A 12,098-nucleotide genomic window follows, 5' to 3' on the forward strand; every position below is an offset into this window, starting at 1 on the left:
GTGGAGGGCAAGCCATTTGTGCCACCCAAGGACACACACACACACACATATGGAGGAAGCAAGCTGATGAAAATGAAGCAATCCTCAGAAATTGGAGGCAGACCAATTCTCTTTGAAAAAATATTTCAGTCTCAACTGGCGTAATAGGGTCAACTTTGTAGAATGGCAGCATCCATAGACAGAAAAATCTTTATGTGAAACTAGAGGTTTGAGGACTGTTTGGCTGACTCATGAAACTTCTGTTAATCTGGAGAATAGGTAGCACTTTCCTTCAAAACCAATAAAGTCATGTTGAGGTATCTACTCTGAGCTCAGCACTGTATGATGAGAATAGAGAAAACCACAGAAATATGAGAAAAAATTTCCAAAATGAAGGAAAGGAATATAACACTGCCTGGGCAATCCAAAGTCCTTATCCAGGTTTATAAGGCCTTTGTTGTGGATTGAATTGTGTCCCCCCCAAAAGATTTGTACCTAAAAACTACAAAAACACAGTTTGATTCTTTACCTGGTGTTATAGGTTGAATTGTGTCTCCCAAAACATATATTGAAGTCTTAACCTCCAGTACCTGTGAAAGTAACTTGTTTGGAAACAACATCTTTGAAGATGTTGTCAGTTAACATGAGGTCATATGGAGTAGGACTGGTTCTAATCCAACCTGAGTGGTGTCCTTATGTAAGAGTAGAGACACAGAGAGACAGACAGACAAAAGAAGGCCATTTGACCATGCATCTACAAGCTAAAGAACTCCTGGGGCTACCAGAAGCTGGGAAAGACAAGAAAGGATCTTTTCCTATACACTTTGGAGGGATCATGGCTTGGCTGACATGTTGATTTGAACTTCTAGCCTTCAGAGCTGTGAGACAGTAAATTTCAGATGTTAAAGCTACCCAATTTGTGGTATTTTGTTACAGCACCCCTAAGAAATGAATACAGCCTTTATAAAATGGTACAGTCTCTGGCTGCCTCGCTAACCTCATTTCCTTTTCTTCCTCCTCCTCCTCCTCCTCCTCAATCATTGTGCTCCTGACACACTGACCTCCTGTCTGTGTTTTGAACACACAACCCACTTCTGCTTCAAGGGTGAATGCTCTTCCCCAAATACCCCTATGCCCCACTCCCTCACTGCATTCAGGTTTCTGCTCCAAGGTTAAAAAAAAAAAAAAAAAAGCCCAAACCCATTGCCAGCAAGCTGATTCCAACTCACTGTGACTCACTGTGACTCTATAGGTTAGCCTCCCTAAAGCAGTACTTTCCACTACTAATTAGTCCCCACGTACTTTATTTTTGTTCAAGCTTTTACCACTACCTGAGTACTGGAGTGTAAAATCCTTAAGGGCAGAACTTTGTTTTGTTCTTGACTGTATCCCCAGCACCTAGCAAGTAATAAGTACTCAAAAATTATTGTTGAATAATTGAATGAATAAATGGGAAATAAAACACACATGTAGGTGTCTGCATGTACACACACGCGTTTACACAAACAGAGGTAAACTAATGCCATCAGGGTCTAAATGGTTTAGGAAAAGATTAAATGGCACTGGGAACTTAAAAAGGAGAGCAAAGTTAAAGATTAAGGTTGGTGGTTCAAGTCCACCCAAAGGCACCTGGGAAAAACCTATGGAGAACAGTTGTATTCGGGAAAAACCTATGGAGAACAGTTGTGTTCTGACTCACAGGTGGTCGTCATGAGTTGGAATTGACTTAATGGCAACTGATTTTTTTTTTTTTACTCATTGAACACATATTGATTGTACTCTTTCCATCTCTCTGAACTGGGCAAAGTATTGGGAGTAAAGAGATGTGTAACATATTGTTGCTTTGATATCTTTTCTCTTTGATTATTTCTTGGTTTATGACCAAGTGACTGTTTGAACTGAAAATTATTTTCCCATACATGGCCAAAAACATTATATTTCTTGCTTTTATGAGTTTTATGTAAACGTGTCCAGCACTCATCTGTCAATTTGTCATACTGTGGCGGCTTTCCTGTTGCTGTGATGCTGGAAACTATGCCATCAGGATTTCAAATACCAGCAGGGTCACCCATAGTGGACAGGTTTCAGCTGAGTTTCCAGACTAAGACAGACTAGGAAGGCCTTGAGTATATCCCACTTTAATTGAGATATTATCTCAAGAGTAGATTTGATGCATTGAACACTAATGGCCAAACACCAGATGAGCTATAGGATGACATCAAGGACATCATACATGAAGAAAGCAAAAGACTCTTAAAAAGACATGGAAGATCAAAATAGATGTCAGAAGAGACTCTTAAACTTGCTCTTGAATGTAGAACAGCTAAAGCAAATGGAAGAAATGATAAAGTAAAAGAGCCGAATGGAAGATTTCAAAAGGCAGCTGGAGAAGACAAAGTATTATAATGAAATGGGCAAATATCTGGAGTTAGAAAACTAAAAGGGAAGAACACGCTCAGCATTTCTCAAGCTGAAAGAACTGAAGAAAAAAACTCAAGCCTCGAGTTGCAGTATTGAAGAGTTCTAGGGGCAAAATATTAAACAAAGCAGGAAGCATCAAAAGCAGATGAAAGTCACTATACCAAAAAGAGTTGGTCGATTTTCCACCATTTCAGGAGGCAGCATATATTCAAGAACCAATGGTATTGAAGGAAGAAGTCAAAGCTACATTGAAGGCACTGGCAAAAAACAAGGCTCCAGGAACTGACAGAATACCAACTAAAATATTTCAACAAACGAATGCGGTGCTGGAGGTGCTCTCTCATCTATGCCAAGAAATTTGGAAGACAGCTACCTGGTCAACCTACTGCAAGCTATCCATATTTGTGCCCAATCCAAAGTAAGGTGATCCAACAGAATGCAGAAATTATCGAACAATATCATTAATATCACACACAAGAAATATTTTGCTGAAGATCATTCAAAAGTGATTGCAGAAGCATATCAACAGGGAACTGCTAGAAATTCAATCTGGATTCAGAAGAGGATGTGGAATAAGGGATATCATAGCTGATGTCAGATGGATCTTGGCTGAAAGCAGAGAACACCAGAAAGATGTTTACCTGTGCTTTATTGACTATCCAAAGGCATTCAATTCTGTGGATCATAACAAATTATGGATAACATTGAGAAGAAAGGGAATTTCAGAACACTTCATTATGCTCATGAGGAATTTGTGCATAGACCAAGAGGCAGTCTTTCAAACAGAACAAGGGGATACTTTATGGTTTAAAATCAGGAAAGATGTGTGTCAGGGTTGTATCCTTTCATCATACTTATTCAATCTGTATGCTGAGCAAATAATCCAAGAAGCTCAACTATATGAAGAAGAATGGGGCATCAGGATTGGAAGAAGACTCATTAACAACCTCCATTATGCAGATGACACAACCTTGCTTGCTGAAAGCAAAGAGGACTTGAAGCACTTACTGGTGAAGATCTAAGACTACAGCTTTCAGTCTGGATTATACCTCAATATAAAGAAAACAAAAATGCTCACAACTGAACTGTAAGCAACATCATGAAAAACAGAGAAAATACTGAAGTTGTCAAGGATTTCATTTTACTTGGACCCGCAGTCAACACCCACAGAAGCAATAGTCAAGAAATCAAAGGACATATTGCATTGGGCAAATCTGCTGCAAAAGATCTCTTGAAAGTGTTAAAAAGCAAAGATGCCACTTTGAGGACTAAGGTGTGCCTAACCAAAGCTTGGTATTTTTGATCTTCTCATATCCATGTGGAAGCTGAACAATGAATAAGGAAGCCCGAAGAATAAATGATGCATTTGAATTATGGTGTTGATGAAGAATATTGAATAAACCATGAACTGTCAGAAGATCAAACAAGTCTGTCCTGGAATAAGTACAGCCAGAATGCTCCTTAGAAGCAAAGATGGTGAGTCTTCATCTCATGTTCTTTGGACAAACTATCAGGAAGGACCAGTCCCTGGAGAAGGACATCATGCTTGGTGAAGTAGAGGGTCAATGAAAGAGAGGAAGACCCTTAACAAAATGGTTTGACAACAGTGGCTGCAACGATAGGCTGAAGCATAGCAATGATTGTGAGGATGTCACAGGACTGGGCAGTGTTTTGTTCTGTTGTATGTAGGGTAGTTATAAGTTGGAACCAACTGGACAGCACCTAACAATAACAACAACGACCACATAGACTTGTGTTCATCTGTGACACATTTAATAAAGTAATACCATGCCTAATTAAAATATAATAAAATCTTATGTCAGAAAGTTACCTTCTGTAATTTAAAATTACAGTGTTGTGTTAATATATTATAGGAACTCCAGTGGTGCAATGGTTAAGTGCTTGGCTTCTAACTGAAAGGTGGGTGGTTCAAACCCATCAGCGGCTCTGCAAGAGAAAAGACCTAATGATCTGCTCCAGTAAAGATTTAAAAAAAAAAAAAAATTATTTGCCGCTGAGTTGATTCCAACTCATACAGGCCCTATAGCACAGAGTAGAACTGCCCCATAGAGTTTCCAAAGAGTGGCTGGTGGATCTGAATCGCCTACAATTTGGATTGTGATGTTGGTGAAGAATATCGAATATACCATGGACCCCCAAGAGAATGAACAAATCTGTCTTGGAAGAAGTACAACCAGAATGCTCCTTAGAAGCAAAGATGGCAAGAATACATGTCACATACACTGGACATGGTATCAGGAAGAATCAGTTCCTGGAGAAGGACATCATGCTTGAAAAAGTAGAGTGCTAGTGAAAAAGAGGAAGACCCTCAATGAGATGGATGGACGCAGTGGCTGCAACAATGGACTCAAGCACGACAATAATTGTGAGGATGGCACAGGACTGGCAGTGTTTAATTTTGTTGTACATAAGGTCACTATGAGTCTGAACAGACTCAACTCAACGGCACCTAACAACAACAACCTTTTGGTTAGCAGTCTTAGCACTTGACAACTGGACCACCGGAGCTTAAAAACCCTATGGAGAAGTTCTACTCTGTTCTATAGGGTTGCTATGAGTCAAAATCAATGGTGCACAACAACACAACATGCTGTAATACAAGGTATTTATTCTAATCTTCTAAACCGTGGGTTTCTAATATACTAATATTTTTGAAAAACACTAAATTGACTTAAACCTATTGATTTGGGACAGCATTGACAATGAGGTGAAAAGACTCACCTCCTACGTTCTAGTTTCTGTATTGCCACCATCTATCAGAATGGCTGTGGATAAATCCATCTATCTCACTCCACACATAAAATTGTTCATCAAGCCCTATTAATTTTTGAATCTCTCTTCATTTTGTTTTCTATTCTCTCTCCTACTGCTATTGCTTTATTTCAATTCTTCTAGCCTGGACTTTAAGAGCTATAGCTACTAACCAAAAGGTCAGCAGTTCAAATCTACCAAGCGCTCCTTGGAAATCCTGTGGGCCAGTTCTACTCTGTCCAGTAGGGTTGCTATGAGTCAGAATCTACTTGATGGCAACCGTTTTGGTTTTGGTGGTTATCCTGGACTGGTGTAGTAGCATGCCAACTGATCTGCCTCAAGTCCCTCCTTATCCAAATATATCATAAGCAAACCTGACAAAGCCATGTCTCTATAACCTAAATCTGATTACTTCCCTCTCTACCATCTGATTAAAACTCACCAGAAACTCTTTACCATTCAGGGGACAAGGATCAAATTCCCTAGTAAGTACATTATCAGTCTGGCACAAAGTTTACCTTTTATCCAGACACATTGAAGAAGTTTTTTCTGCAAAACCAAACCATTGCTGTCAAGTCAATTCTGACTCATGGTGACCCAATGTGTATCAGCGTGGAATTATGCTCAGTAGGTTTTTCAATGGCTGTGACCTTGGAAGCAGATTGCCAAGCCTTTTTTTCTGAGGCACCCCTGAATACCAGTCACACTGAATTTTCTTTCTCATCTTTAATAATCCCACTCTTGTTTATGCATCTTTATATTCGCACAAGTAAGCTTTTTTACTTGGAATGTCCCTTCTCCTTCATGTCACCTTGAAAACTCCATTTTCTTTTAGACACAACTCAAATATGGCCATGTTATGGATTAAATTGTGTCCCCCAAAAATATGTGTTGTAAATCCTAACCTCTATGCCTGTCATTGGAGCCCTGGTGGCATAGTGGTTAGGAGTTCAGCTATTAACCAAAATGTTGGCAGTTCAAATCCATCAGCTGCTCCTTAGAAACCCTATGGGGCAGTTCTACTCTGTCCTATAGGCTTGCTATATGTTGGAACTGACTAGACAGCACCTAACAACAACAACAACATGCCTGTCATTAAAATCCCATTTGGGAATGAGTTGTATTTGTTATGTTAATGAGACCAGATTAGTGTAGGGTGTGTCTTGAGTCAATCTCTTTTGAGATATAAAAGAGATTAAACAAGCAGAGGAAAGCAGCTCAGATAGGGTAAATAGATGTCAAGATACTTGGAGATCTGCAAGGAACCAGGAAACAGAAGCTGAAGAGACAAGGACCTTCCTCCAGAGCTGACAGAGAGAAAGTCTTCCCCTAGAGCCAGTGCTCTGATTCAAACTTCTAGCCTCATAAGCTGTGAGAAGATAAATTTCAATTTGTTGAAGTCATCCACTTGTAATATTTGTGTTATTGCAGGACTACATAACTAAGACAGAATTTGGTACCAAGAGTGGGGTGCTGCTTTAACAGATACCTAAAATATGGAAGCAGTTTTGGAATTGGGTAATGGGTAGAGGCTGGGGGAGTTTTAAGATGCCTAATAGTAAAAGCCAATATTGCCTTGAAGAGACTGTTGGTAGAACTATGGATGTAAAAGACAATTCTGATTAGGGTTCAGAAGGAAGTGAGGAGAGCTATAGAGAAAGTCTTTATTATCTTAGAGAATATATATGGTGTCCATTACAGAATGTTGCTAGAAATGTGGATGTTAAATGTGCTTCTGGTGAGGCTTTAGAAAAGTGATAAGGATGTGATTGGACAGTGGAGGAAGGGAGAGGCTTTTTATGCAGTAACAAAGAACCTGTTTGAATTATTTTCAAATGTTTGATATAAAGTAGAACTTTTAAGTGATGAACTTGAATATTTGGCTGAGGAGATTTCTAAGCAAAATTTTAAAGGGGCTGTGCAGTTTCTCCTTGCTGCTTATAGTAAAATGTGAGAGGAAAGAGATGAACTTAAACTGTGCAAAATAAAACAAAATTTAAAGATTCTGTTGTACAAACTAAGGACATGTATCCTAGAATGTTCACCAAAGATGTGGTTACACAATCTTTTGGTAAAGAGATTAAGCCGGTAATTGAAGGATCTAGTCAACTGCCACATCAGAAAACCTGATGGGGACAGAGAAAGAACAAAAAGAAAGAACACTTTCTGCCTCTTGGTATTCTACTGGCAGGAAACAGGCCAAAGGAATTACATCTTTCATCCTCGGAGAAAAGAAAAGGACCATCCCTGGAACAGCTCAGACAGCAGAAGGAGCAGGGGCTTCTTGATTTCCAAGTGTGGGGCCATGGGGTCCTGGATCTCAAAATGTGGGGCTACAACCTCCTGGGTTTCAAAGAGTCAGATCTTTGCCCATTCAGTTCCGGAGCATGGGGTTGCCATTAAGGTGTGCCAGGGGCATGGAGCCACCACCCACAGCTGAGGGGGCAGGGCTGCCATGCCCAAGAGGCAGAAGAACGAGGCCTGCTGGGGCTGAGAGGGTGGGGTCACCTCTCAGATGGATTAGGAGAACGGGGTTGCCCAAACCTGAGGCAGCTGAGTTGCCACCCCAGTGGGCCTGGAAGGGGGAGTTGAAGTCGAAGGCTGAGGGGCCTCCACCTAGAATCCAGAGAACATGGCCAACACCTAGAGTCTGGGGGCCACGGCCATTGCCTTGATGGTCTCAGTTAACAGAAGATTATTTTCAAGTCTTGAGAGCTAATGCAAATTGTTCTGCTGGGTTTGTGCATTTGTAATGGAAATGTCTACCTTGTGCCTGTTTCACCTTGTACTTTGGAAACAGTAGCTTGTAATCTAGATTTCACAGGTTCACAGCTGAAGAGGAATTTTGCCCCAAGATCAAGTACACCTAAAGTCTAACCCATATTTGATTTAGATGATTCAGAAGATGAGATTTTGGACTTGGAGTTGATTTAAGACTTTTGGAGTGATGTAATGAGGTGAATGTGTCTTGTATACAGCAGGTCATGAATTTTGGGGAACCAAAGGATGTAATGTTATGGACTGCACTGTGTTCCCTGAAAATATGTGTTGTATATCCTAACCTCTATGCCTATAGTGTCGCTATGAGTCAGAATCGACTCGATGGCACTGGGTTTGGTTTGGTTTTTGGTTTAGGCCTGTGGTTAAAATCTCATTTGGGAAAGTATTGCCTTTGTTATGCTAATGAGACAGGATTACTGTAGGGTGTATTTGAGTCAATCTCCTTTGAGATATAAAATATTAAAGAAGCAAACGAAAGGGGCAGAGATGGGGTAAGATAGATGCCAAGACACATGGAGATCTCCAAGGACCCGGGAAGCAGAAGCTAAAGAGACAAGGACCTTCCCCCAGAGCCAAGAGACAGAAAGCCTTTCTCTAGAGTCAGCACTGTGAATTCAAACTTCTAGCCTCCTCTACTGTGAGAAGATAAATTTGTTCATTAAAGCCACCTACTTGTGGTATTTCTGTCATAGTAGCACTAGATAACTAAGACAGACCCTCTCTGAATCCTCCCTGTCTTTCCCAGACAAAATTAGCAACTCGTTTTTCTCTGCTCAAACAGCATTTTGTACATATATTTTTAATCACTATCCTTGAAAGTAATGGTGCTTAGTGTATGGTAGATATCAACAAATGCTTATTGAATGAATAAATGTGTGAATGACAACTTTGCAAAGTTTCAATTTCTTTATCAATTTGGAAGAATTAATAGACTTTATTTTAAAGATCCTTTCTGGCTCTAACATTTCGTGTCTATGGTCGTTAGATACATTAATTTAAACTAGGTGAGGTGATTCTGATTTTACAATTAGCAGACCCTCCCGTTTGAATGTCACAAGAATGATAGAGAAATAACGATATGTTGACATACCTGGCAGCCTTTTTGTGAATTCCACAAGAATCTGTACATGAGTAGTAGCCATTTCAGTTAAAATGAGAAAATTTTCTTCTGCACTGAACTCTTCTTTTAACTAAATTTTAAGAAAAAAAACAAATGATTAATGAGTATTAAAAGACAAATAATATAAAATCATGAGACTAAAGAAGAACAAGGTTACAAAGCCTCTTCATAAAATGTAAAGACCCAGCTCATATTTCCCAGATCCTTGGAGAGCAACTATTATTACCAAGATAGATGGGAGACTCCATACTCTGTTTAATGCTGCCAAAAGTTTAAATGTATAACTGTAATTCTCATTGCTAATCATTTCGAAGTAAGATATTCATGTATAAGTTCCACCTCCAAAGTTGTAAAATGTTAACTTTAATCCTGTGTCTTTTCAGATATTTTACGTACAATTTTATTCGTTATTTCCTGAGGCATCCTCTGTTTGCTATATGAATCCATAATATAACGTAGAAGATTCTGCTGGTCTGGGGTGAGCTCAGTTTTCTCCTACACTGGCAAGAAAATAAAAGGTGTTAGTGTTAGGGTGATAATAAGGCATCCTTCCTATGTATGCATTCATCTGAAGTGAACCAGTTGTAGAAATTCATAAAGAAAAGCCCTAAATATGGCTGCAACTATGGGCTCTGGTGCTTTCTCTATGCCCTTGGGCAAGCCATATCGCATTTAGTGACTCATTTTCCTATTTGTAAATGGAGATAAGTTGTTTCTTTCATGTATTTCTTGGGAATAACAATTAGTCTAGATATGAAACATTTTAAGCCCAGTCACAGATAAGTTCAGTGAAAGTTCAAGATTTAATCACTACTAAGGAAATGATGTTCCCACAGAAAAAGTAGACAGTCTGTCTAAGGGTATTCATGTAGAGCTGGGGTCGACAAACTACAGACCACGGGCAAAATCCACCTGTTTTTTGTAAATAAACTTTTATTGGGACACAGCCACACTCATTCGTTCACATATTGTCTATTCTGCTTTCACACTATAATGGCAGAGTTGACTAGTGTTAATGGAGACCATATGCTGCAAAGCCTAAAATAGCTGGCCTTTTATAGGAAAATTTTCTGAGCCCTAGAGAGTCATCGATCTGGACAATTAAGACCCCAAAGATTACTTTCTCCCTTAACACCTTTTAAAGAGTAAATAATTTTGTCAACTCTGCTTCCTTCTCCCAAAGTGCTATTGATGAAGCACTGTGGCAAAACAGCATTTTATATAAAATTATTTTTTCTGAAATGAATACAAAATGACATATTTGAAAAGCTAAATATAGATAAATTTTTCTTTTTTAATTTTAATTTTATTTTTTTGTGGATAAACTTTTCTTGGCCTTTAGTATAGTAAATACTGCGAAGAGACTGACTTGAACCTTTATGAATAATTGGTTTTTCAGCTAATGGCAAATTAAAGTTCCTCCAAATGTCCTGTGCTTATCACAGTGGGTCATCTGTACATAGGTCCTCTGTAATATTATTTTGTCCCAGGTTTCTCAAGGGATGTCTTGAGTAATTTGTGACATCTGTGGGAAGGGCTTTTCTTTATTGGTCCACAGATGTGTATTCACCCTGTTTTACCCATTGAGATGGACTAACCCAAAAGCCTCTATTCAGTTCACATCCTTCCCAGTTTGAGCCTTTTTTCTCAATGACAGGAGAAAAATGGTCATCAAAGCTCAGTTTGAAAAATCAATTTTATATACTAGACCACTCCAACTGGCACCTTCTTGGTAGTCCGAGTGGAACTGAGTCAGGGAGGAGAACTTTCACTTTTTGCTTCATATACCACTATTATTAAATTCCAACACCAAAGCATGTATTACTGTCTTGTTTATGAAGAAGGAGTCCATTTAACATACAATTCAAATGGGAATTCTGCCTGTGGCCAGAATTCAAAAGCCTCCCAGCTAGATCCCTATATACCCAGAAGCTTAGCTCCTGTAGGCTTTGACAGACACCACTGCATGTTATTACCCTGCATGATTTAGTTGTTGAGGTCACTTGTCCTAAGTCCCGTCCTTCACTGTCTTCATTAATGGGCTGATCTGCATGCTGTTTCACATTTTTTCTCAGTCTTTTAGATTTACACTGAATTTCAGTCAACAAGCCTGAAAAAATAAACATAGAGATTTAATCAACCACAGGAAGCTAGCTGGGTTGTGATCAGGAAGCTCCTGATGTCTAGTGGGCTCAGAAGGCCTCATGTGCAATACGACACAGAGCTAAAGCTAGTCTCTCCGATGTTTCAAAAAGAGAAGGCCAATGTTTAAGACTTGACATCTCCTCCTGACAAACTCTGTGGCCTCGACCAATAAATTTGGCCTCTGTGAGTCTCAGTTTCTTCGTTTGTACAATGGAAATAATACCTATTTCATAGGATTTTGCGTAAATTAAATGTAATCGGATCTTTTTAAAATGGCTATTTCTAAAGATTTTGTAATAGCAATATAGTCTACCTTTTCAACTTTATGTAGCAGAGGAAAATGAAACCGTCCCGAATTCAAATGTAAGATAAAAGGAACTCAACTTAAGTAAAGCTTTTTATGAAATATCATTGAGCAGCCACTAGGCGTGAGGCATGTGTTGCATTTGAGCAAATAAAAATGTAAAAGCAGGCATAGTGATTTGCATCCAAGAGCCTCTTTGAGGTACCAAAAAAAGACAAATTTATAAGAAATATTTGAACCATTCTATGTTCATTATTAAAATAATAGAGCCCCAAGATGTTAGCATTTGATTTGCAGGGGAAGTTTAGAAATCCTGAGACCCAACTCTATTTTATAGATGAGAAATCTGTGGTCCGGGCTGGTCAGACACTTGCTTATTGTCACACAGCTAGTTAGGGGCAGAACTGGGGCAAATGCCTGGTGTTTTAAAGCATGAGGTTAATATTATTTTTATCCCTGTTTACATAACTGTACAACAAGAACTATATTTAATTTCACATTAAACACACATAGTTAAACTTGTTGAGTTAAACAAATGTCAACATCCTTAAGGGCACATTTAAAAATCCTGTTAAC

At 39.0% G+C, this 12,098-nt stretch overlaps 1 protein-coding gene across 1 annotated transcript in view; it reads right to left on the reverse strand.

The window, feature by feature from the left end:
• The window catches only part of NR1H4 (nuclear receptor subfamily 1 group H member 4), a 60,093-nt gene that overhangs the window by 17,389 nt on the left and 30,606 nt on the right, over positions 1-12,098 (reverse strand). The window contains exons 4-6 of the mRNA XM_023538761.2: positions 11,050-11,183; positions 9,470-9,568; positions 9,044-9,143 (exon numbers count right to left, since the gene is read on the reverse strand). Coding sequence (XP_023394529.2) covers positions 9,044-9,143; positions 9,470-9,568; positions 11,050-11,183 — 333 coding nt within the window. The remainder of the gene's footprint in view (positions 1-9,043; positions 9,144-9,469; positions 9,569-11,049; positions 11,184-12,098) is intronic.

The sequence above is a fragment of the Loxodonta africana genome, chromosome 4 (genome assembly GCF_030014295.1).
Source record: "Loxodonta africana isolate mLoxAfr1 chromosome 4, mLoxAfr1.hap2, whole genome shotgun sequence".
NCBI classification, from domain to species: Eukaryota; Metazoa; Chordata; class Mammalia; order Proboscidea; family Elephantidae; genus Loxodonta; species Loxodonta africana.